Source organism: Epinephelus fuscoguttatus, linkage group LG11 (genome assembly GCF_011397635.1).
Source record: "Epinephelus fuscoguttatus linkage group LG11, E.fuscoguttatus.final_Chr_v1".
NCBI lineage: Eukaryota > Metazoa > Chordata > Actinopteri > Perciformes > Serranidae > Epinephelus > Epinephelus fuscoguttatus.
Genome location: NC_064762.1, coordinates 1,697,342 through 1,724,139, shown reverse-complemented (window position 1 = coordinate 1,724,139; position 26,798 = coordinate 1,697,342). Strand labels below are relative to the sequence as shown.

The following is a 26,798-nucleotide window of genomic DNA, read 5'->3' as shown; positions in this document are numbered from 1 at the left end:
GTGAGCTGTTTGTACTGATACTGTACATATTGGTATCATTTACTGTGAGCTGTTTGTACTGATACTGTACATATTGGTATCATTCACTGTGAGCTGTTTGTACTGGTACTGTACATATTGGTATCATTTACTGTGAGCTGTTTGTACTGGTACTGTACATATTGGTATCATTTACTGTGAGCTGTACTGGTACTGTACATATTGGTATCATTTACTGTGAGCTGTTTGTACTGATACTGTACATATTGGTGTCATTTACTGTGAGCTGTTTGTACTGGTACTGTACATATTGGTGTCATTCACTGTGAGCTGTTTGTACTGGTACTGTACATATTGGTGTCATTTACTGTGAGCTGTTTGTACTGGTACTGTACATATTGGTGTCATTTACTGTGAGCTGTTTGTACTGATACTGTACATATTGGTATCATTTACTGTGAGCTGTTTGTACTGGTACTGTACATATTGGTATCATTTACTGTGAGCTGTTTGTACTGGTACTGTACATATTGGTGTCATTTACTGTGAGCTGTTTGTACTGGTACTGTACATATTGGTGTCATTTACTGTGAGCTGTTTGTACTGGTACTGTACATATTGGTGTCATTCACTGTGAGCTGTTTGTACTGGTACTGTACATATTGGTATCATTTACTGTGAGCTGTTTGTACTGGTACTGTACATATTGGTGTCATTCACTGTGAGCTGTTTGTACTGGTACTGTACATATTGGTGTCATTTACTGTGAGCTGTTTGTACTGGTACTGTACATATTGGTGTCATTCACTGTGAGCTGTTTGTACTGGTACTGTACATATTGGTGTCATTTACTGTGAGCTGTTTGTACTGGTACTGTACATATTGGTGTCATTTACTGTGAGCTGTTTGTACTGGTACTGTACATATTGGTATCATTTACTGTGAGCTGTTTGTACTGGTACTGTACATATTGGTGTCATTTACTGTGAGCTGTTTGTACTGGTACTGTACATATTGGTGTCATTTACTGTGAGCTGTTTGTACTGGTACTGTACATATTGGTATCATTTACTGTGAGCTGTTTGTACTGATACTGTACATATTGGTGTCATTTACTGTGAGCTGTTTGTACTGGTACTGTACATATTGGTGTCATTTACTGTGAGCTGTTTGTACTGGTACTGTACATATTGGTGTCATTTACTGTGAGCTGTTTGTACTGGTACTGTACATATTGGTGTCATTTACTGTGAGCTGTTTGTACTGGTACTGTACATATTGGTGTCATTTACTGTGAGCTGTTTGTACTGGTACTGTACATATTGGTGTCATTTACTGTGAGCTGTTTGTACTGATACTGTACATATTGGTGTCATTCACTGTGAGCTGTTTGTACTGGTACTGTACATATTGGTATCATTTACTGTGAGCTGTTTGTACTGATACTGTACATATTGGTGTCATTCACTGTGAGCTGTTTGTACTGGTACTGTACATATTGGTATCATTTACTGTGAGCTGTTTGTACTGATACTGTACATATTGGTGTCATTTACTGTGAGCTGTTTGTACTGATACTGTACATATTGGTGTCATTCACTGTGAGCTGTTTGTACTGATACTGTACATATTGGTGTCATTTACTGTGAGCTGTTTGTACTGATACTGTACATATTGGTGTCATTCACTGTGAGCTGTTTGTACTGGTACTGTACATATTGGTATCATTTACTGTGAGCTGTTTGTACTGATACTGTACATATTGGTGTCATTTACTGTGAGCTGTTTGTACTGGTACTGTACATATTGGTGTCATTTACTGTGAGCTGTTTGTACTGGTACTGTACATATTGGTGTCATTCACTGTGAGCTGTTTGTACTGGTACTGTACATATTGGTGTCATTTACTGTGAGCTGTTTGTACTGGTACTGTACATATTGGTGTCATTCACTGTGAGCTGTTTGTACTGGTACTGTACATATTGGTGTCATTCACTGTGAGCTGTTTGTACTGGTACTGTACATATTGGTGTCATTTACTGTGAGCTGTTTGTACTGGTACTGTACATATTGGTGTCATTCACTGTGAGCTGTTTGTACTGGTACTGTACATATTGGTGTCATTCACTGTGAGCTGTTTGTACTGGTACTGTACATATTGGTATCATTTACTGTGAGCTGTTTGTACTGGTACTGTACATATTGGTGTCATTCACTGTGAGCTGTTTGTACTGGTACTGTACATATTGGTATCATTTACTGTGAGCTGTTTGTACTGGTACTGTACATATTGGTATCATTTACTGTGAGCTGTTTGTACTGGTACTGTGCATTCTGCTATAATTATTTGCATTAGTATTTGTTTTTTCTTCAGATAAATCTGATAATTGTTGCTCGGTCTCTTTACTCATTTATTTAGTAGAGTGTCCACACACCTTCTCATTCTACATATACATAGAGGTGTACTGGTGGCTTTGCAGCCTGCATTTTATTGATTATCTCTGATCCCCACGCTCAGTTTGGTCGTTGCCACAGTGCGACGCAACACCACTGACGCTAGGTGGCGCCAAGCTAAAAAGAAACTAATCCTGTCTGTTGCCTCTTTAAATATTTCAATGTAATAAAAGTCAACATGATGGCATCAACAAACTATTGTTTGTTTGTTTGTTTTCACTTCATGAATTATAATCATTTAACTCTGTTTCACTCCATATTGTTTCCCAATCATCCACGCCCCACCTGCAGTGGCTCTGTGCTGCCTACATATAAAATACTTCTCCACACTGCGTAGTAACCCCACTCACAGTTTTATCATTTCACAGTGTGTCTGTTCAGGTGCTGGTCATGCTGTAACAAACCTTTACTCTGGTGGCCGCTCCAGGGATCCGTAGCAGCCCTTCTGTGTCTAATCCCTCGTCCTCAATATGATTAATAATCTAGGAATCATAAAGAAAGATTTAAAGGTAAAACATGAACTGGAGAAAGTAAAGTCAACCCCACACACTAGATTCTGGGTGCACTGTGTGTAATGTGAATTGTGACATGATATGAGAAATATCCAGAAAGATCCAGCACTGATATATAATATATACTGCTGTAATATTTCTCCTCATTACAGCTGTAATGTTGAACAGTCTGTCTCTCAGGTGGACGATGTGACTAACTGGCTCACTCACTCACCCTCTGCAGTATGAATGGCACTTTGGTCCCAGGAGCTCGCCTCTGGTCCTGTTCCAATAGAGTGGCAAGAGGAACACCAAACAGACCACTTTCTGCACACACACACACACACACACACACACACACACACACACACACACACGAGCACAAATATTTAGTAAACCAGAAATATCTTAATACAGTAAACATGTATGTTTACCTGGAAAAACTTTGTGTGTGTCAGTTTTAGTCTGTGTAAATGCTGCTTGTGTTGTTTTTACTTTTCCTGTCTGTGCACGTCCGAGTGTGACATTTTTGTTTGTGAGGAAAGCACGTGTACTTTTAGGGTTCTCTCAGCTGAATATGTCTTTCTTTTTAAGTGTGTGTGTGTGTGTGTGTCTACCTTTAGTCTTAACTTTGACAGCTTTGTGCGGCTTCAGGTCTATCCCAGCAGTGTCAAACAGAGCCGTCGACTCCACCAGCACCAGTCTTCGAACCTGACACAACATTACAATCAGACAGAAACACAAACAAGACCACGATATCAAATATTTACTGATTTCTGGAACAACTCAGTAACTAACCTCTTACAGGGTCATTCGCGTCATGAAGACATCATAGAATTATAAATCATAAAATAAACAGACAGGTACCTTTTTCATGTCCAGAGGAGACAGATCTCCTATTCTGGTCTGACCTGTTTTATCTCGGAGCAGCTTGAAGTTCTGAGGAGGAAAAACAAAGAGAGCAGGAGACAGAAGGGCGTCAGTGACCCAGGAGAGGATATTAACAGTAAACACAAAGCCAAATTGGTTCCAGACTTTCATACTGAATGCTGAATGTTTGGCTGGAACTTTATTAGAAGAGGCTACTGTCCTTTTATGAACTCACAGCACAGACTCAATCCGTTACACCAGCTTTGACCACCAGGTGTCACCACAGACCAGCACTCACACTGCTCACACAACCTGTCACGTCATTCTGCAGCTCAATGCAAGTCTAACTGTGCATGTACAACATTCTAATGTATGCTGCTGGATTTCACGCTTCATTCTTCACTCTGTATCCTGTTTTTATTGCATCAAAAGGCAAAATCGTTGACATGACAACACAATAAAAAACATAATGTAAAACGTGCAGCCATAAAGTAGATACTTCTTAAGTTTTAAAACTCCATGCCGGCTCATATTCAGCTATTGTCTGATTGTGTTACATTCAGGGACAACACAGATAAACATTCTGTCACATCTAAAAAGTTCCTTAAAGGGACAGTTCACTCCAAAATCAGAGGAACATATTGGCAACAACATCATGAGAAATATGAGGAAATATAGGTTTAAGAAGATAATCAAAATGCACTGTATTATTGCAGCCCACCCTGTAGACAGCGCAGTATATTGTCAAATATATAAAGGCTTGAAAAGTGGCCAACAAACAACTAAAGAAGATCTCCTGGTGTAACTAACAGGCCTACCCAGTTTATTTGGTCATAGCTCAAACATCTCTGTGTGTGAATGTCTGCAGTCTACATGTTTTACAGAAATCTATTTTGTTCACTCACAAAATAACCCTACATATGAGATTTATATCCTATTATCTGCAGGGACGGCTGTCTATCAGCGGCCTGCAGTCTCTGCTGTTGCAGACTTTGACAGTGAACTCATCACAGTTCGTACCACTCAAGTCTGTGAGGGCTCAGTCCGCAAGTCCAGAGGGTGGACATTTGGATTCAGCCATTTTAACTCTGACCTGTAGTGCAGTTATCAGTTCAGATTGTTCTGGTGTGAGCTGCAGAGTGTTGGAGATATCAGCTGTACAGATGTCAGCCTTCTCTCCAGTATAATGGAACTAGATGTCACTCAGCTTGTGGTGCTCAAAGCGCCAAAAAATACATTTAAAAACTCAACATCAATGTCTCTTTATAGAAATCATGACCTGGTTACTCAAGATGATCCACAGACCTTGTTGTGAGCAGTTTCATGTAGGAACTATTTTCCTTCTACCAAATTACCCCCACAAACCGTATCAGCGAGCAGGAGGAAGCGTGCATCTGCTACCTGAGCTAGCTAATGGTACAGCTTAGCTGATGAGGACGCCACTAATGTTTACATCTCACTCTGTCACGAGCACGAGCCTCTGAGTTCAAGTTCCCTCTGCCTCGTGGATAGGGACGGGAATTGACCTATGGCTAAGCCCCGCCCTCAAACGCGATGAGCCAATCACAGTGCGTATAGCCATTCCCATACACTGGGACATTCTCTGCCTGGACGTCCATTGAAATGCATTACAGAAAGTCAGTTTGTTGGGTTTTATGAGCTTTTTCTGAGATTTGAAGTTTAAAAATGGTCAAACGGTGTGCATGGGGTACATGCAACTCTGACACAAGGTATCCTGAGAGGCTGGGCGACCAGGTGTATTTTTACACTTTAAACCACATCTCAAGCGAGAAAAGTGTCTCCTTTGGATAAAGTTGTGTGGTAACGTTAGACCACAACATCAACTCAACGTGAATAAGATTAACAATGATGTCTACATCTGTTCTAAGGTAAGTCAACATTGTGTTTGAGGCAACATATTGTCACTTTGCTGGAAAGAAATATAAAGTTATCTTTAACATCTCTAGCTAACGTTAGCTAAAGTTAGCCTAACGTTAGCTCCTAGCTGCGTTGTTCATCATGTCACCTTGTTTGCTGGGAGTTCATTAGCCTATTTTGTTCTAGTTTTGTACTTTGGTGATGGTACATCATTGTTAGCTGTTGTCCAAAGGGCTCTAGTTAACGTTAACTTCTGGAGCTTAGCTTCATTAACTTATCTGTAATGGCAGAGATAACAAAGGTTGGCAAACGTTATGCTGAATGATTCAGTGTAAATACTGTAGCACCAAACTAACGGAGAGACACTCTTGGTAAAGATGGTAAAAAGGCCGTTATCCTTTTCTCATATTCTGAGCCAAAAACCTTAACTTCAGTGGCACTTTAACTTGTTGTCTTTGATGGTGACGGCAACCAGATGCGGTTCACAAGCGTACACTGTGACCTGTAAATTTTGGCTTGTAATTTAAGCTTTTCATCGACCTTCTCAACAATAAAATGATGAATATATCCCTCCAATGCGTAGTTTAGGCCCTTTTGGTTACTTCTCAATGACATCTGATCGTTATGTCCCCAAAAATCATCAGTTGCCTCCTGTGAAATGCCGTGTACTGTGACACCTGCCATAGCGCCGGGCACTGAATGTTGATAGTTTGTCCGAGTGAGTGGAGGGGGCGTGGCTTAGCCATAGGTCAATTGATAAGATCATACTGATACCAGTGCCATTACTGATTTTGCTTAGCAGCCTTATAGATTCCTGATTAATTATCTGTGTGGACAAAGAGCATGCTTACGCAGGTTTTCATCCACGCATCTGTTTTATTATCTGAGTCTGAACACAGTGTAGAAACAGAGCAGGAAAAAAGGCACGCGTGTCACTCAGGTGTGCAAAGGCTTCAATGTTCAACTGTTTTCTTGAAGGAAAAAAAAGTGCTTAGTCTGCCTGCATGATGCTAATGTTAGATATTTACCCCCAGTTCTCACCTGGAACTGTTTTTTTATTCCCATCCCTAGCAGTGGATTATCTTGAGTAACCAGGTCATGATTTCTGTAAAGAGACACTGCTGTTGAGTTTTTCAAATGTATTTTTTGGTACTTTGAGCACCACAAGCTGAGTGCCATCTAGTTCCATTATGGAGAGAAGACAGACATCTCTACAGCTGATATCTCCAACACTCTGCAGCTCACACCAGAACAATCTGAACTGATGAGCAGCACATGAGATTTGGGGGTGAACTGTCACTTTAAATATCTGTTGTCAGATCTCCGTGTCTGCTATCTCTCGGGTAATAATTGACCCAATGATTAATAAGTTATCGACACAAGTGCTGATATAACCCTGCACTAAAGAATGCTAACTCAGAGTAGCATTGCATAAGGTGCATGCCAGTCTAGTTTAAATCAGTGCACAGTTTATTAACTGGAGCTACAAGGAAGCTGAGGAAGTGAATGTGCACACAGCCTTTGTATTCAGTGTGTGTGTGTGTGTGTGTGTGTGTGTGCAGGTATGTGAGTTACCGGTAGTTTGTCATCAGGTGAGTTGGTGCTTGTGGTGACCTTTAACTTCTGGTGGTTGTCCCTGTAGGTGAGCGCCTGCTCTGAAAAGGCCACTTCCACATTCAGTTCTGTCTCTGTTTCTGTTGAGATATACACAGAAGAAATAAAAGATACGAACACACAAGTGGTGAAGTAAAAATGTGTTTATGTAGGTTGAGTACAGTTTCATATACACAGAAAATGAGAATTGAATATGTATTTCTGGAGATAGTGTCACAGTACTGCAGCAGAAAGAGGAAGAAAGAGAGGCCTGCTGCCTCTTCTCTACCTGTTACTTCTCTGTTGGTGAATAAATAAATGTTTTGGCTTCACCTGGCTCTGCCACCAATTTAACAGTGATGTACATTATAGAAAAGTTTACACTAAATCAGCAAATGCTGTTGTGATGTATTGTTATCTGTTGAATTACATGACATTGTTTAATCTTTTCTGTTATTTCCAAGATGTGTTGCTATGTGGGCCTCAGTTTGTCATTCTCCACAGTGACTCACTCTGTACGTGTGTGTGTGTGTGTGTGTGTGTGTGTGTGTGTGTGTGTGTGTGTGTGTGTGTGTCTGCAGGAGTTTGTTGCACACACCAGCTGAAGTGACATCTTTTTGTCCGTTCTCACTTCCCCCTTTGAGTTTACTCGGCTCTTCATCCTGCGACACACAGAGACACAAAGTTAACAGCACACAGTGTAATGTTCAACCGGTCACAAATTCACACACAGCTCCCCCTCCCCGTTACACTGTTCATGTTACATATTATCTTGTCTGTTAATTAGTGGACAAACTGTGTGTCTACGTGCAACAGTTTATCCTGCTGACCGCAGTCGTTTGGAGGAGGAGGAGTACTTCTATTTCTACCATAAACAATGCAAATGTTTTCCATAAACCAAATATGAACTGACGTGATGGAGTGGGATTTTGTGGTGTAAAAAACTGCTTGGCATTTGGTTACTGATTACCACCAGACAGGAGAAGTGACAACAAACGCAAATTTAGCAAATACCACTTCCTTTGTGGTGAGATAAAAAAAAGGAAATGTCTCTATCCTGTGGTGGGATGTTAAATTCATGCTATCAAAGAGGAAAGAGATCATGAAGATACACAATATCAGGTGATGCATCATAGTTTCAGCGCTGACTGTGACAGAGCTAAATTAACACTGAAAAGAATATAATAATCAGAGTCACATGAGAAGATCAATACCACTCACATGTCTATCAATTTAATACGAGACTACAACTGACAGCTGGTTAGCTTAGCTTAGCTTAGCTTAGCTTAGCATATAGATGAAGCTAAGCAGGGGGAAGCCTGGCTCTGCTTAGTTACAGAAATCGTCCGGCCAAGCAGCAGCCTCTAAAAGAAGCTCCAAAAACTGCAGTTCCTCAAATGGCCACTTGAGGCTGACTCCAAGAGCAACTCGATCCCCATTGACCCCATGTTGAGATACCAAACTGCAGCAGAAAGACCAAAGGTGGGGGCCGTCCATTGACAGGTTGCTACCACAGCAAATATTGGTAGGTAACATAACTATGGTGTAACCCCACATTGAAAGAGTATAGTTGCAGCTGTAGCCTTATTTCAGGGAATGAAAATTAATTACAACATTTTTGTTGCCCAGAGAGGTCTTGTTCAGCTTTTGTGTACCTTAGAGGATCAAACCCTCTAATGGGTCGTTCACATGCCGCTTCATTTGCACCCTCAAATTCAGTGTTTTCAATCCCCAAGGGGCTACTTTTCAGGGCACAACAGCTGCGTCTGAGATTAACTGCGTTCAACTTTTGGAATGAAGCTGCGTGCACTGAATGTCATGATGAGGACCGTCCAATCACAGCCGACAGATATCTTTCCCTTCTTCTGTAAATATCAGTCGTGATGAATATGGAAAGGTGGATCATGTCAGTGCAGGGCTGCCCAGTGCTTTACATCTGTCCCACGGACGATAGGTCACACTTACAAACAGCTCCTGGAAGAAGGGCTGCAACTAATGATTATTTTCATTGTCCACTAATTATTTCTTCGATTAGTCGACTAATCATTTTATCGAAAAATGTGAATTGAAAAATGTCGGTCTGTCTCTCCCAAACCCCAGAATGATGTCATCTAATGTCTTGTTTCGTACTCACGCCAAAGGGTTTTAGTTCACCGTCATGGGAGAGTGTGTAAAGCTGCCAATATCTGAACATAAGAAGCTGCAGTAAGAGTATTTTGGGTACTTTTATAGTACTTGTCTATGGAAAAAGACTCAAACCGATTAGTCGACTACTAAAATAGTCACTGGTTATTTTAATCTCATCAGCTCTGCACTCAGGATTGCAGGTTAACAGGCTATACGCAGTTAAAGATGCGGCGTGTGTACGGCCACTAAAAGTCAGATATGCAGTTTTTTCTGCTGACTTCATTTTGTTTGAATGGTTTTAACTCTCTTTTGCGAGCAAATATTCACATTAGCCTTTGTGTTATCACAGTGTGGAACTTTGTTTGTATGGAGCGTCTACCGTGATGAACACAGTAAGTCAGAATCAGTGCAGGGCTCGTTGCTGGAGAGTTTAATAACCCACTTCCATTCCTCACTGGTTGGTTTGGGATGGCACTTAATGTTGGGGACACTCCGTATGAATGCAGAGACAGAGTGGAAGTGGACAGGGAGAGGATATAGGGAGTGGTTTGGGAGAGGCCCTCTGGGTCCAGTGCGTAACCCCTGTGAAACCACAACTTGTAGTTTATACACTTCACATTTTTCATACAGATTGAACAAACGTGGTTTAACACAGCCAGGCTAGCTGCTTCCCCCGGTTTCCTGTCTTTATCCTATGCTAAGCTAACAGGCTAGCAGCTAGCGCTAGGTTCATATTTAGCACAAGCAGTATCAATCTTCTCAGCGAGAAAGCGATTAAGCACATTTTCCAAAATGTAGAACTATTTCTTTGATGAGGTCTTTACTTTGGAGCTGCTCAGATTAAAATGTTTGATGAATGAATTTTAGTCGGCGTCACAGTCACAGCTGAACACCTGTAAATGTAGTTTATCCACTCAGATCCACTTTTAGTGTTGATACTGTGTAATTAGTTTGTGTTTGTTTGTGTGTGCATGTCTGAACCTTTTCAGGGGGTCTGAATATATCCCGAACATCAGGAACGTGTTGCCTGTTGCGTCGCCGCAGCAACGTCTGCTGTAGTGATGCCACGCGTCTTTCTACCGCTGCCGCCTGAGATCTGGTCAGCGTGGACAGGAACACAGCGCTGTCTTCTTCCTGTCAATCAATCAATCAATCAATCAGCCATTAGTCAGTGAGTATCATATCTCTGCAGTATATTATTCAACCTATCTGTCTAATGCCTCCTTCAGTCAGTCTCCAAACATAGCACGAGTAAACAGTAGAAGTTTATGCTCACTGTGAGATGTGGACTGCAAATATGAAGCTGATAAACTGTGACTAACTATTTAGATAAGAGTTAGATTGACACCTGATCCTGGTCAGCTGCTAGTGAATCATCAAACAGCCGTGCTAGTCCCGCCTCTGTGAGCCACGCCTCCTCCTGCTCACCCTCTGAAAGAGAAAATAAGAGGTAGATTTAATATCTATTGATTCATTCCTGACATGGTACATCACTGTCACACCTCTGTGACTCAAAGTACAGAAGAGGAGGATATCAGTTTGAAAAATGAGGACAGAAGTCTCCATTTATCTTCATGAGGCGCTCCTACAGGTGCAGGAAAGGGAAAGGTGTGACCACAGACAGAGCTGGAAACACACACATACATCAGGAAGTGTGTGTTTGCTTCAGAGAACAATAGTTTTCATAAACAGGCTAAATAAGACTCATAAATACACACACGAGTTACATACCTCACGTGCAGGGCAGCACAGAGCTCGTCTGCACAAGTCTGAGCCAGCAGAGTGATTCTGATAAAGAGCGAGTATTTACATTTCATAACTGTCTCTCCAGATCAGGGGTCACGACCTGTCTGAGACTGAGAGCTACTGAAGCTGAAGGGTAGAGAGGAATATGGAGGGCTAATTATTTCATGTCATCTTTCTGAACAGTATAAAGTTGCTTGCTTTACTTTTAAGTAATTAAAAGTTTTAATTAAATGTTTAAAGCAGCTCGACGTACTCCGGACATAAATGCAAATAACTTTGGTCTTATCCAGAGAACCATCTGGCAAAGCTTTGAAGCTGAACTTGCCGTTGAAAGACGCCTTTCTTTCTCCATTTCAGTTCACGGAGGTTTGTTTCTGCTTTCCATCCATAACGTTACTGCTGCATTGCTTCCCGATTTCCCAAAGGGATGTGCCGAGGGTCATAATTACAGAAGGTACAAGTGTTAATCATGCGTCAAGAAATTGTGAAATGGTGCGGTCCTGTAGTGTAAGCATGTGAGGCGGACTGCTGTCTGATTAACTAAGTTCTTATGCCTCACCAAACATCAGGGGCTCCTACAATAAAGGCCAGAGTACAGAGAAAACAAGACAATAAAGGGAAGCAGCAGGTATGACATGCAGAGCTGAAGGTCAGAAGTGAGGCAGAGTCATTTTTAGCAAACAAAACCTGCTGTTTCGGGCTCAGTTTGAAAGCTTCAGTGAAGACACAGGTATCACATTAAACTAAAGGACCTCAGGCATCCGTTGGCACCAACCATGTTATGCTATCGTGTTGGAAAGGGGCCCAAATAAGGGGGTGATCACACAGAAATGAGACGCTAGAGACGCAGACGCTTCAAAGACGCTTGAAACGCTGGAAGCACTTATTCAATGCACGCTAGCTACTGGCGTCTGATGCTCAAAAAAGTTGAAAATATTGTAACTTTTCAGCGTCTACGTGCGTCTAGAAACACACGTCTAAAAAGAAGTGTCTACAAAAACGCTGTTTGAAAAGACGCTTGAATGCAGGTCAGACGCGCCGTATCATAGGAAAACAATTGTTTGACTGGCGTCGTGCTTCTAGCGTTTCATCTCTGTGTGATAAAGTGACACTACATTTTGGTGAGGGGAAAAAGGAATGTTGCCTTTTTTTAAAAGTGGTGTTTTCAAATATTTCTGCACACTGAGGTCCCTGAACAGTCTTTGAACCACATAAATTGGGTATAAGTGGAAAACTAAGAGTTGACAGCCCTATACTCTACACTACTTCAGTTCTGTGCACAATTTGACCAATATTTGACCTCCTGAGACCCCAACTTTTGTTTGGTATGCATTTTTAATTTCTCAAAGCTATTTGGGATCAGTAGAACCTGATAAGTGTAGAAAACTAAACACACAACGATAAAAAGTCCTCAAACGAGACGATAATAAAGTCCCAATGCCTTTGAATGAGTCAAAGACATTGGTCAAATGTCAAACATTATTAATCATAAATAAAAATAAACCATAAAATGTGATCAGGTTTTGTCCACTTTTGTGTCAGGATCGGCTGCAGACTGACTTGGCAGAGATGGCTGCCATCTTGTTTTACATTAATTAGTGTATTGTTCTCTTACTACCACTAGATGGCACAAAAAGTGTCCACGAACGAGGACAACAGGTCTGAGTTAAGTAGAATGAAGTATCAGGTCCAGTAAAACCAAAGTGTGATGTGTTCGCATGAGGCCTGCCACTACATCGTCTCTTCTATATGTAGAACACTTTAAATCAAGAATAAAAACACACATGATGAAATGAGTGTCTGTGTTCACTAGGAGATGAAAGAAAAGGGGAGATTTATATCTCTTTCAGGACGATCCATGGACACAGTGTATCCTACCCTCAGGAATTTTCGGCTGCTCCTCCTCTTGCACTTCCCCTTCTCCTCCACCCTCTCCCCTCCCTGCTCCTTCTCCTGAGCGAGTGATATTCTCCACCTCCTTCCAATAGTCGTCCATCTCCAGCTCGTCCAGAGAGTCCTACAAAGCATGTAAAGGCACATATACACAGATAAGGATTTATTTCGTTTCAAGTTCCCATTCGTGTTTCATATCTTGTTTCTGCACCTACATGTCAGATATGATACACAGGAAAAAAACAAATGGCAGCACAGTATTTACAGGCTGACTGAACAAGTCTGAAAAGGGGCCATAAAACACCTGGGATTTAAACACACATCAGAGCACGTCTCTCCAGTTCCCCCAGCTTTCCCTAAAAAGGCATTTCATTTGAGTTTATTTGTTGGGTGATTACAGAGTCTCCATGCTGTTGTTGAGGCTACGCTCATTCTCACAGAAATCACCAGTGAGACTGAAAACACAGCCCTCCTGTAACGCTGTAAATTACTTTAAACATATGAGGGACAACAGTTGTACGCCTGCCAGCAGAACCCCCTGTAAAATTTTAACAGTTACGATTTAGACATTTATAGCAGACATTCTTACCCTGAGCTGGTGCGACAGCAGAAAAGGTCGCTGCCTGTGAATCCCAACACCACTGGCAGTGTAAAGTGAAACACAAATACTGGGCTGACAACTAACATACAGGCATTGATATTTATGGAAGGCAAACAATACAGAGTCATAAAATAGTTTAATAATGGAACCATATTATTTTTTAAAGGTTTAATGATGTATTTTGTAGAACTGTCTGAGGGGTGACAACTTTATTTCGACCACCATGAGACGGCGTATCATCTCTAAAAATCAACTCGTAAGTGAGCTACCATGACAAATCTATCTAATCATTCACAGCCTACCTGAGAGTTGCAGCGCTGACATGGTGGCCGCTGTCTGGACCTGGAGTTTGGACTGTGTTTGGGGCTGCAGCCTGTCTTTGGGCTGGAGGGGACCTCAGACCTGGGGCAAGCAGACACGCTTGGGTTGAGTAGTGACGGTGGGTCAGTGCTGGTGGTTTTTGTACCGCTGGTGGTAGCGGAGGGCCCAGGCCTGTCTCCATGATGTGAGCTCTGGTTCTGTTGCACAGTGTAGTGACCTGTCCTGCGGCTACGAGAGAGACAGGTTAGAAAGATATAGAATCAGCTGGCACAACCTTTTCTAACACATGTCAAATCCTGGCCAACAAGCCCCAACAAGACTTTCTATCATGATTTAGAAGAGTATGTTCCCAGACGGTTCACATACAGCTGTAATGTTATGACACACGCTTCACGCCAGCACCTGTCAGAAAAATATCCCTGGATTATAAATGTTAGATTGTCTGAGAACCAGTTGTGTTTTGCTCTGTGAAGGTTGTGCAGCCATGTTTTCCTTTGCTCTGATTCAGACTCATCTCACACTCACATGATGAGACGTACAGCTTTAAACACAAGACGGTCAGTGAGTCAGACGCACAGACGAGCCAGCAGTGTGTTGAATTCCCAGGCAGTCAGCTAATGAGCACGACACCAGCAGGGACTAAGAATAGCAGCTCTCACACAGCCAGCTCATCTCAGGATACAGTTTGCTAGTGAGGTTTAGCCTAGCCTAGCTAAGACAGTGTGAACCATCAGTGCTGGTCATGTCAGGATGACCTCACACAGATTGTGTAACTGTAATCACTGATATTGTTTATGGTCATATCTACTACATGTGAAGCAGGACAGAGTTTAATGATGTCATGTTGTAGGCCTCCGTAGTTTCTGCACCCGTACATTCACCTGTTGGGGGTACCCCACCTGTAAAGGGCCGTCTCTCACCTCACCTCTCTCCTTCTTTCCGGTTGTGCTCCGTGGGAGAGGGGGCTCGAATTTGTGTGGTTGTGTTTGACGGAGGATTTTGTTTTTGCCGCTTGCTGTCAGGAATAAACAGAGATCGCCACCGTCCACACAGAGGTTATAAATGTTTTCTGATGCTTTTAAAGTCCAAAATTTTAAATCATATGATCACACCAAATCCTTATCTGTAATTTACACCTCCAGCTCTGATACATGTGAATGCTTTGTTCCTTTTAATTTACAAGAAAACTGAAAGTACAGATGGCGCTGCTTAAATGCCCCAGAGCTGTGTCTAATGTGTGACACATCGAACACTGATTATCAGCTGGAGTCCACCATTTTAGCTCATTTTTAGTAACTCTTGTACTTATCTTAGTCCTATTGTTTCTCTATTTGGCACTGGTTTTGCTATTGCTCCTTGAAAACACTTCTCATCTTGTATATTTGTGTATTTTGCCGGATGTTTAATACTCTGTTGTTTCTAAAACTGGGCCCAGTGAGTGACCCTGACCCGGAGAACCTACTGCTTGTTCTGGTTGTTACTCGATGTGGAAGTTAAATTGTAGTTAAGGTGCTCAGTGTTACTGCAATATGAAGCTGAATATCATGGCTTCAATATTTGTTGCATGTGAGGCCTTAACAGGAACTTCTGTATGGAGTCAACAACACAAACACATGACCACAGTGCTCCCACACAGGGCGACGCCACTGCAACATGACATCCAAAGCAGTGACAACAAAGACAGTGGTTAACATGCATTACCAGAGGGCATTTGGCAGCATTATACACAACATGAAAAACAATAGAAGTGCCACTTAAATATATGAACAAAATCTGTGTGTTCTCATTTTTTTGGCTCTGCTGTATGGCTGAATGTCCCCTTTGTTGTGACAGGAAGTTACATCTGACACAGCACATTCCCCCCTCTCCCTCTGTTTCTCTTCCACTTGAAGCTACTGAGTTATTCTGGAGAGAGCAGTGACTGATCTGTGGCTGCTGTGTCCCATCACAACCAGTTGCTCTCAACAATGGTGTCATTCATCATCACCTATCCAAACACTACTGTGTATCTGTCAGCTGGCTGTTAAAGGTTGAGCCCTATCACAGTAACAACTGACACTGGATGTGTTATCATGAGGACAAAGCATGTTTCAAGTCTTTAAGATTCAATTTGATTATATCATAGTCACATCGGGGCAAACATCCAGTACTGCACAGAAATATTAAGTCTACATGACTTGCAGTAAATAAGCCACAAAATGAAAACTCTTAACATACTCTTAAAGGGCCTCTATGCAAAAGTTTCCTAGACATGGTTCTCAACATGGACCTGGCTGAGCTGACAGTGTTAACCAGAGGGAAACAAAGGGTGCTCCAACATGTTCTCCCTGTATCAGTGTGGGTTTCCTCCAGGTGCTCCCACATGTTCTCCCTGTATCAGTGTGGGTTTCCTCCAGGTGCTCCCACATGTTCTCCCTGTATCAGCGTGGGTTTCCTCCAGGTGCTCCAACATGTTCTCCCTGTGTCAGTGTGGGTTTCCTCCAGGTGCTCTGACATGTTCTCCCTGTGTCAGCGTAGGTTTCCTCCAGGTGCTCCAACATGTTCTCCCTGTGTCAGCGTGGGTTTCCTCCAGGTGCTCTGACATGTTCTTCCTGTGTCAGTGTGGGTTTCCTCCAGGTGCTCTGACATGTTCTTCCTGTGTCAGCGTGGGTTTCCTCCAGGTGCTCTGACATGTTCTTCCTGTGTCAGTGTGGGTTTCCTCCAGGTGCTCTGACATGTTCTCCCTGTGTCAGTGTGGGTTTCCTCCAGGTGCTCTGACATGTTCTCCCTGTGTCAGTGTGGGTTTCCTCCAGGTGCTCCAACATGTTCTCCCCGTGTCAGTGTGGGTTTCCTCCAGGTGCTCTGACATGTTCTCCCTGTGTCAGTGTGGGTTTCCTCCAGGTGCTCCAACATGTTCTCCCTGTGTCAGTGTGGGTTTCCTCCAGGTGCTCTGACATGTTCTCCCTGTGTCAGCGTAGGTTTCCTCCAGGTGCTCCAACATGTTCTCCCTGTGTCAGCGTGGGTTTCCTCCAGGTGCTCTGACATGTTCTTCCTGTGTCAGTGTGGGTTTCCTCCAGGTGCTCTGACATGTTCTTCCTGTGTCAGCGTGGGTTTCCTCCAGGTGCTCTGACATGTTCTTCCTGTGTCAGTGTGGGTTTCCTCCAGGTGCTCTGACATGTTCTCCCTGTGTCAGTGTGGGTTTCCTCCAGGTGCTCTGACATGTTCTTCCTGTGTCAGCGTGGGTTTCCTCCAGGTGCTCCCACATGTTCTCCCCGTGTCAGCGTGGGTGTCCTCCAGGTGCTCCCACATGTTCTCCCTGTGTCAGCGTGGGTTTCCTCCAGTTGCTCCCACATGTTCTCCCCGTGTCAGCGTGGGTTTCCCCCAGGTGCTCTGACATGTTCTTCCTGTGTCAGCGTGGGTTTCCTCCAGGTGCTCCAACATGTTCTCCCCGTGTCAGCGTGGGTTTCCTCCAGGTGCTCTGACATGTTCTTCCTGTGTCAGCGTGGGTTTCCTCCAGGTGCTCTGACATGTTCTTCCTGTGTCAGTGTGGGTTTCCTCCAGGTGCTCTGACATGTTCTCCCTGTGTCAGCGTGGGTTTCCTCCAGGTGCTCCGACATGTTCTTCCTGTGTCAGCGTGGGTTTCCTCCAGGTGCTCTGACATGTTCTTCCTGTGTCAGTGTGGGTTTCCTCCAGGTGCTCTGACATGTTCTCCCCGTGTCAGCGTGGGTTTCCTCCAGGTGCTCTGACATGTTCTTCCTGTGTCAGTGTGGGTTTCCTCCAGGTGCTCTGACATGTTCTTCCTGTGTCAGCGTGGGTTTCCTCCAGGTGCTCTGACATGTTCTTCCTGTGTCAGCGTGGGTTTCCTCCAGGTGCTCTGACATGTTCTTCCTGTGTCAGTGTGGGTTTCCTCCAGGTGCTCTGACATGTTCTCCCCGTGTCAGCGTGGGTTTCCTCCAGGTGCTCTGACATGTTCTTCCTGTGTCAGTGTGGGTTTCCTCCAGGTGCTCCCACATGTTCTCCCCGTGTCAGCGTGGGTGTCCTCCAGGTGCTCCCACATGTTCTCCCTGTGTCAGCGTGGGTTTCCTCCAGTTGCTCCCACATGTTCTCCCCGTGTCAGTGTGGGTTTCCTCCAGGTGCTCTGACATGTTCTCCCTGTGTCAGCGTGGGTTTCCTCCAGGTGCTCCAGCTTCCTCCCACAGTCCAAAGACATGCAGGTTAATTGGTGACTCTAAATTGTCCGTAGGTGTGAATGTGAGTGTGAATGGTTGTCTGTCTCTATGTGTCAGCCCTGTGATAGTCTGGCGACCTGTCCAGGGTGAACCCGGCCTCTCACCCAGTGTCAGCTGGGATAGGCTCCACCCCCTTGCGACCTTGTACCCGAATAAGCGTTCACAGAAAATGAATGAATGCTGAATTAATGTTCTAAGTGTCCCATACAAAGTACAATGTCCGACACCATTGGTCCATTTAACTTTGAAGACAGCACTGTCACACATTTGACGCTGCAGTGTGTTTTTAAAAACACCATATGCAGCGACATAATGTGGACGGATGTTCAAAGGAAAAACATATAACAAAATGGCTTAATGGTAATCTCTCAAGTAAAGGTCAACATTTCAGAGGATGGGGCAGCAGCAGCCTCTAGCTCAGTGAGTAGTGTGTCCACAGCATGCAGGCTGAGTCCTTTGCAGCAGCATTCGATTCCAACTTGCTGCCCTTTGCTGCGTGCCATCACCATCTCTCTTTCAATTTCCTGTCACCCTTTAGCCGCACTGCAGTAAAGGCAATAAAAAGCTCAAATAATTGAAATAATCTATACATAATAAAACATTTCAGAGGATGCAGGTGCTTTAGCGCTGAGCCAGAGAGGGTGCCTTACTTGTGGGAGATGGATAAAATACTTAGATAAGATGTGTCACTTAGCCCAGTCACTAGAAAATGGGTTCAACTGGGTTAAAAAACAATGTTTCAAATATTAACCGACCTAATTTGATAAATCTTTATTAACAGACTAATGGGACATGAAAGTAACAATCCTGAGATGAAAAGAAATAAATGACCCCATGAGGCTAACCGTGCTGAACAGCATCAAGCTGATGTTCTGTATTAATTAATTTGGCATTATCAGCGCAGCATTATACCGCGGAGTCACGCTGAGCCAAGGCCACATACCACAGCAGACTTCCTGCCACACACACTGTGTACATACTAACAAAGCCATAAAATACACCAGTAAATATAGACACCTACACTTTGATCTGGTTTTAACAAAGAACATCAGGTATTTTAAATACGGCTGACCTCCTCCACTCCTTCCTTCCGCTGATCTCTTTCCTGTCAAACTCCCCCCTCCTTCTCCTCCTCCTCCTCATCTATTTCCTCTCCTCCTACACCTCGCCTTGGGCTTGTGCCTTTTCCTTTCTTGGTATTTTGTATTTCACCCCTGTTTTCCTCTCTGTTTTCGTATATATATATATCTCCCCTCCTCCCTGCAGGATCTTGTTTAAGCACTGTGTAAGAGCAAAATGTAGAGACCTGCAGTCTGACTCCTCTTTGTTTTGAAAGACAGCAAACTAACCAGGTCATTCCTCTGACGCATGTTCATTGTCTTATTAAAGCCTCACCAACTGACAAAATAATTTCATAAGTGAGGAATGACAAAAATGTCCTTGTTTTGTGATAAACTCAAGAGGATTTGTTTAACTTGGAAGACTCAGAGCTGGCAGACGCACACATGAACTCCCAGGATGAGTTAATCATTGACCTTCATCCAGAGCTGCAGTATAAAGAACCGTTTGACTGAACCATAAATCAAAGATCAACAAACACACACACACACACACACACACGCACAAACATATCAACACACACTAAGTATGACACGTTGTTATCTGTGCTTTCACACTGATCTCACATTTGTACCAGTTTTATTCATGCTGTGTCTCTTGGGACTTTAACATCTGTCTGTCAGTCGTCCACCACTTTGGTCCGGACTTAAATACATAAACACTTCCTGTAATAGATGAACTGCCACTGCCAAGTCTTCCTGACTCTGGGGATCCCCTGACCTTTTCTCTAGCATCATCACCAGATCAACATTTTAATTTTAAATTTTTCTTTTATGACATAATTGCCAAACTAATGACATTCCCACCAGCCTCATCCATCCATTTTCATCCGCTTATCTGAGGCCGGGTCGTGGGGGCAGCAGGCCGAGCAAATCACCCCAGACCATCGGTTAAAGCTTACGGGCCAATCACAACCGTTTATTACTTTGGGGCGGGCACGTCATCAGAATAGGAGGGACAAGAATCGGAGTGAATGCATTTCGAAACAACCAACATGGCTACTGATTTTGAAACTGCGATGGTAAATGTGTTGAACCAACTGGAATGTACATTTCCTTCAAAAGCTTTTATTGGATAAAAGGATGTGTTTGCCGTCCTTCCTACGGGGTTTGGTAAAAGTTTAATTTACCAACTGTCTCTGTTGATCGGGACAAAGATGGGACTCAGTGAAAACCCAGTGGTTATTGTTGTTTCTCGGCTAGTTGCTCTCATGGAGGAGCAGGTCAGGGAAGCAACCAAGCTGGGAATCACAGCCAGGCAACTCTGAGTCCACAGTGTGGAGGAAATCCGCAAAGACGGCAACAGTGGCATTGTGCTAGCCTATATCACACGTTTCATTTACTCTGATTGGTTTTCCGTCTTTCCAATTGCGTGAAGGGGCACTTTGAGTGACAGCCATTGATACCGCCCCTCGGGAACAGAGGAAATGTACACTCCATGTCCCGACCCATTGGCGTTTTGTGAACTGGGTCTGGCAACACCAGGCTAGAGCCCAGACACCCCATGGAGGAAACTCATTTCAGTCATTTTTCAAGCTAAAATGTCAAATATTTGCTGCTTCTAGCCTCTGAAATGTTCAGGCCCTGACACACCAAGCCGACAGTCGGCTGTCGACCAAAGTTGGGCCGTCGGTGAGCGTCTGTCGCCCTAGTTTTTACAGTGTGTCTCGCACCGTCTGCACTTCGGTGTTGGCGGCTTTTTGGCCGATTGAGCATGTTGAGTCGGTGTCGGAGCTTGTCGGTGAGAGAGATCACTCTGATTGGCTGTTCAGGTTTTATTTCCTCGCCCCTGTAGCGAGTGAATCTGCCTGTAGTGAAACCGGGGCTAACCGGTGCTTCCTCCTCAGGCTCCACTTCACTCAGCTGCCCCACAGACCCGCTGCTTCTTCACACTTTAACCTGAATAACAAACCCAGGCTAGCTGGGAGCGGCTAGCAGAGCGTTAGCCGCAGCATGACCGGAGGGAAGCACAGCCAGTTAGCCTCCGCTAGTCTCTGAGCTAGCCCCGGCTCTCCGTTTGGATCCAACCGGAGCACCGAGCCCTGGTTTGTTATTCAGGTTAAAGTGGGAAGAAGCAGCAGGTTTATCAGGCAGCTGAGTGAAGTGGAGCCTGCGGAGGAAACACCGGGACCGTCTGGATGTCAGATGTAGTCCGTGTAGTGTGTTCAAATGCAACTGACACAGGGCGACGTGAGGCGACGTAGACGACGCAACAGTTGGCTTTCGTCGCCGCTAGTTCTTTGATGTCGGTTTGGTGTGTCCGCACCTTAAGAATTTGCTGCTTTTCTTCGTCGTTTATGAAAAAAATAAAGATCTACTGGATTTTTGACACAAGAAGTACTCTGAAGATGTCACGTTGGGATCTGGGAAATTGTGACGAGCATTTTTTGACATTTCATAGACTGAATAAATAATTGAGAAAATATCTACTGAATGAATGAAAATAATCATTAGCTGCAGCTATCGACCGCTAAGGTGACAAGAAACAGGTGCAGCTACTGATCTGATAGAAAAGACTGTGATGCAACACTTGGCACTTGCTTTGAACTATCTGATTGGCTTGACACCTAATTTTCCATTTAACTATTACCCTATAGTAAAAAACATATTTACAACCATGTTAAAAATTAATCTTTGCAGCTTTCAAGTAATTATTGACCACTCAGCGATTTGTCTGCCTCAACAGCACAACAGGCAAGCTTCCTCTGAGCGAACTGGTCATGGTACTGAGATGTTTGTGTCCTGGTTCATAAGCTCTGACGGTGCAGAAAAACACCCACAAATTACTTAGAGCTTTACAAACAACGGTACACATGACTTCTCTCTGTTATACACACTCTCACAGAGGTCAGGCGGGCTGCCCTTGTGAGTTAAACAAACACATTCTCACTCTGGCACACTTTCATACAAACACGCACAAACGACCTTCAAAGGAAAACAGAGCCGCAGCCGTGTGTGTAATTGTTCTACTCTTTGCACCTTTATCTGCACACCTTCTATCGGCTCATAAAGTAAACCCCCCACTGTGACGTGCAGACAGGAACTAAAGGAAATGCTATCAGCCAGCAAAGAGCAAGTTCAGCACTGATGACTTAAATGTGAGTCAAGATGTGAGGAAGTGAACTCAGTCGACTACTGAAGCCCACATGACCTGAGGGTGTCACTGGGTGAGACTCAGGGACAAAGCTCCTAACTAAACTTTCATTTAGGTAAAAAAGTCCGTTCAGCATGTTTATTGTGTTAACAGATATATTTTGCTGATAATACTTCACTTTTTATTTCAAGATTTCGGCATTAAAACATCCAAAAACAACTGGACCTGTGATTTATATTTTGTTGTGTACGTACTGTAAAACTAAAGCCTGGGCTATAATTTGCTTAAATCACTGATATGACAAATAAAAATTAACTTCAGGTAGCCTACTAGAATAATATAATCAATTGCTTTATCAGTCCACTAGATACATTTTGCTGCAAAAATGGCTAAAGTGAGATGAGCAAACTGGAGAGAGACACAAAACAACCACAAGGAGACAAACAATTACCTCAATAGGACAGAAAACTCAACAGGCCTGTATTTGGGACAGGCCTTTAATTCCTTTAACACAAAACTGTTGCTCAGCAAAGATCGAGAAATAAAATCAAATTGTTTATTTAAACCAGTATAAATATTACTTGTTTAAAAATTAGACTTCAGATAACACAATGAATCGTTCATTTGATCTCGCTGCGACAGACAGCACATCAAAGGAATATGAATAACTTACAGGGTGATTTAGGAATGGACACATAATATGAGGCAGCCAACAACCTGGGTTTATACATCCGAAGAACTTCGATAAATAAATGAACTGCTTGGCAACCAGACCAGGCCTCTGTCTGAGACACGCCTTTATTTGTCACAATGTGTGCGACCCGGGGCTGGCGAAAGGGAAAATCTGTCATTTTAATCAAGGTAATGGTGCATTTTATTTGGTCGCCTGTCAGTGGCGTCATATCCCTTCTACCCCCTCCAGATGCTCTAACTTCCAGGAAAACAGCTGATGATACTTCATCGTAAATCATACAAAACTTAAGAATTTTACACTGTATGATAACCATCAGTCTTAATGTCAGGGTATACCTTGAAACCGGTATATCGCTGCAACCCTATTTACACTGTCAGGGCTCGACAGTGCGAACGTTTCACTCACATTTGCGACTAAAAATAGGTGTGCGCGAACTGTAGAAAATATTTAGGGGCACATGTGCGCATAAAAAAAAATCAGCCGAAGCAGCCTATATTTTTGTCAATAAAAAAATATGATAATCTAACCACAAATGTTGGAGGAACTCCAGCCGCCTTCCCTCTTCCCTCTTCCCCGTGTGACACGGTTATGGGCGGTTTTCCAAGCCACTGTTGGCACAATGAATATAAGTCCCACTGTCAGTAGCGTGGAAATAAGTCAAAGTGTGGCGGAGGAGACGGACCGGGTTAAGCGGCGGACCTCCGGGGAAGCCTGCTCCGTTCTCCCCGCAGTTAGGGACCGTTCGCCACGGTACCGCTGCTGGGCAGGGTGGAAATAAGTCCTGCAGAGTTTCAGAGGACCTGGAGAATGTTTTAGGATAGTAATAACATTATATAAGATAACCATATTGCAAAGATAATATATATAAGATAATGACATTAAAGACAAAATTGAATTGCAATACTTTTTCAAAACTTGATGATTTTACCTTTCTGTACATTTTGTATACAAATTCATTAAATAATTTTGCTTGTAAATGTCTATTTGCATCATGTTTATTACGGAAAACACATTATTTGATCAATTTACATTGTGCCCCTAAAGTTCTTTGTGCGCTCCTTACTTTTTCAACTTAGGAGCACATGTGCTCCTTGGGAAAAAAGTTAGCGTCAAGCCCTGACTGTGATGATACTACTTTACTTGCACTAATCCGCTTTCTTGCAGAGAGTCAGATACTGCTCTCTGATGTGAGTGGTAAATACGAAGCTACAGCCTGTAGTTAGCCTAGCTTAGCATAAAGATTAGAAACAGCTAGTCTGACTCTGTCCAGAGGAAAATCCATCTACCAGCTCCTCTCAAGCTCACTACTCAACATGTCTATGGTGGTATCGATCTTTTCATCGTACTCTCAGTGAGGAAACGCATTTGCATATTTTTGAAAAATGTGAAAAATAATCTTTCTGAGCACATCTTCCAACGCGGGAGAGGAGACGGGCGTGGTCAAAGATCAGATTCAGTTTTATGATTAAGCAGCTTTAAAAAGTGAACAACGGGCAGCTGAGGATGTTTTGCAGCCAACATAAGAGGCAAAGAGGATGAGGATAGTGTGTGTGTGTGTGTGTGTGTGTGTGTGGTATTCCCATTCAAATCAACAGGTGCCAGCTGCCCTCTGTGGAAAACAGAGGCTGTCTCTGTTCCCTCTCTGTCGCAGTTACTGGATTCACCAACGAGCCACTGGTTGAATAAATCATCTGCGTTTAGTTCTGATGAATCTGTCAGTTTGTTTTTGTCCATACGTCTGCTGTTTCTGAGCTGTCTGTCTCTCTGGATCATGTTATTCTTAGTAGAGTCATTTTTATTAACTAGATTTCACTAGATGAGGGTTTTGCTGCAGCCCATGCTTTTAACTGACATCTTGTAACCTTTCACAGCTCGTCATCCTTTCTGCAGATGTCATTTCCTGTGCAGGGTTGTATTTCTGCTCAGGGTCAGGCTGCCTGCTGCATCACACAGTCAGCTAATCTAAACCATGTGTGTCCCACTGACTCAGTCACACCACATAGATGCCTGGGGAAGCGCCGGTTCCTACACAACAAAGGCAAACACCCCAGGAGCAAAATCTCCTTCCCAGAGCACCTAAACGTCCACGTGCACGGCTCCCAGCGGACAGCACGTAACCCAAGGCCCCTTAGGTCGGATGTCCACGGCTGGTAAAAGGCTGGTAGCTCTCTGTCTGTCTCTCATTTCCTGACTCGGGGAAACAATGACCACACAACGCAGCCCTCACGTCAAACTAGACAGGACACACACGCTCTGCAGTGGGAGGTGAGACAAAGGCAGGCTGTAATGTGATGCTGTGTTTTTTCTAGTGAGCTGGACGAGCCATCTGGAACACACACACACACACATGCAAAAACATACTGTATATATACACGCAAACACACACACACACACACACACACACACACACACAGAGGCAGGTGTGGACGTCTGAATGCCAGCTGCACTGTGGCTCTGTGAGTTGTTTACTTTCACCACACCACGGTTGTTGACAGCAGTTGTTTGCTGATCTAAACATGACCTGGACACACACACACACACACAGCCGGCTTGGTCGCACGAGTAAATAAGTGCTCTGTTATAAATAAAACGCTCTCAGTGTACAGTCGTTTCCATGTGAGCTTAGTTCTCATTCAGTGTTTCCTCTGTGACACAGCAACTGAAAATATCTCTTTTCCTCAATGTAAGAAGATTATCACGCCAACAGAAGATGTGACTCTGTCATGATACATGAACGGGAACACATGCAGCTTATACACAGGTCAGGGCTCACTGAAGGGTTTGATGGATATGAAAATCACCACATCTCAGCCGAGTTAAACTTCAATACTCCAAAGTGTCAGACAGCATTCTCCACCACCAAGGAAGGGTTACTGACCGGGGCTCCCTGGCACAGGCTCTGGGGCCAAACGTGTCAAGGAGTCCTTGGCTTTGACATGATGGCAACATGTCAAATTAACTTGTACTGACGAAGACGAGACTCAAAATGACCACAAAGAGATGAAAAGGAACTGCAAAGAGACACAAAATATTAACTACAGAAGACCTAAACAACCACACAAAATGACACAAAAAGAGATGCCAGCCAACCATAAGGAGACAAAAGACCTAAAAGACAACAAATGACCTGAAACAGACACAAAATTAACTTGAAAAGACCTCAATTACTACAAAGCCACAAAAAACAACTATAAGGAGACACAAAACTAACTCAAAATAAGCTTCTGCCACCGGGGGCGAAATTTCGCGGGAAAAAAAATCTGCTTTACGGCAGGAAACGCGTCATGTACTGGTCGGTCAGCCAATCAGGGACTGGAGCTGGTCCTTATGAGGAGTTGGGCATGAGATAGTTGAGTCACGAGCACAATGGCAGACGGACAAAGTTTGGAGACAAGTGAAAAACGGCCTAGCAAAAGAAAAGGAGCTCCTCTGTGTGAGGAGGCAAAGAAGAGCAAAAAGGAGAGTGATAAAAGAAGAGGAAAAACAAGAGTAAACCTCAGTCAGGCGTTCAAGAGATGGAGGGAGCTCCGTGACCAAAGAGGCTTCAAAACCCATGTCCAGCTAGCTTTCTTTCTAATGGATGAGTAAGTAACACGGCTAAATGTTAGCTAGACCAGAGAGGACTGGACTGTACTGGCTGCTAGTTCATTCCTAGCTGGCCAGCATCGCAAATCGCCGCAACCAGGGAGCGGGTAGCGAGTGTTGGTCGGCTGACATCCTGGTTGCCATTC

The 26,798-nt window shown here is 43.6% G+C and overlaps 1 protein-coding gene across 1 annotated transcript in view; it reads right to left on the bottom strand.

The window, feature by feature from the left end:
* The window catches only part of arhgap18 (Rho GTPase activating protein 18), a 42,154-nt gene that overhangs the window by 9,520 nt on the left and 5,836 nt on the right, over window positions 1-26,798 (bottom strand). Inside the window, exons 2-11 of the mRNA XM_049589281.1 lie at window positions 13,935-14,181; window positions 13,017-13,155; window positions 10,741-10,823; window positions 10,374-10,526; window positions 7,864-7,927; window positions 7,248-7,366; window positions 3,792-3,863; window positions 3,542-3,635; window positions 3,160-3,251; window positions 2,838-2,915 (exon numbers count right to left, since the gene is read on the bottom strand). Of these exons, the coding sequence (XP_049445238.1) occupies window positions 2,838-2,915; window positions 3,160-3,251; window positions 3,542-3,635; window positions 3,792-3,863; window positions 7,248-7,366; window positions 7,864-7,927; window positions 10,374-10,526; window positions 10,741-10,823; window positions 13,017-13,155; window positions 13,935-14,181 (1,141 nt within the window). The remainder of the gene's footprint in view (window positions 1-2,837; window positions 2,916-3,159; window positions 3,252-3,541; window positions 3,636-3,791; window positions 3,864-7,247; window positions 7,367-7,863; window positions 7,928-10,373; window positions 10,527-10,740; window positions 10,824-13,016; window positions 13,156-13,934; window positions 14,182-26,798) is intronic.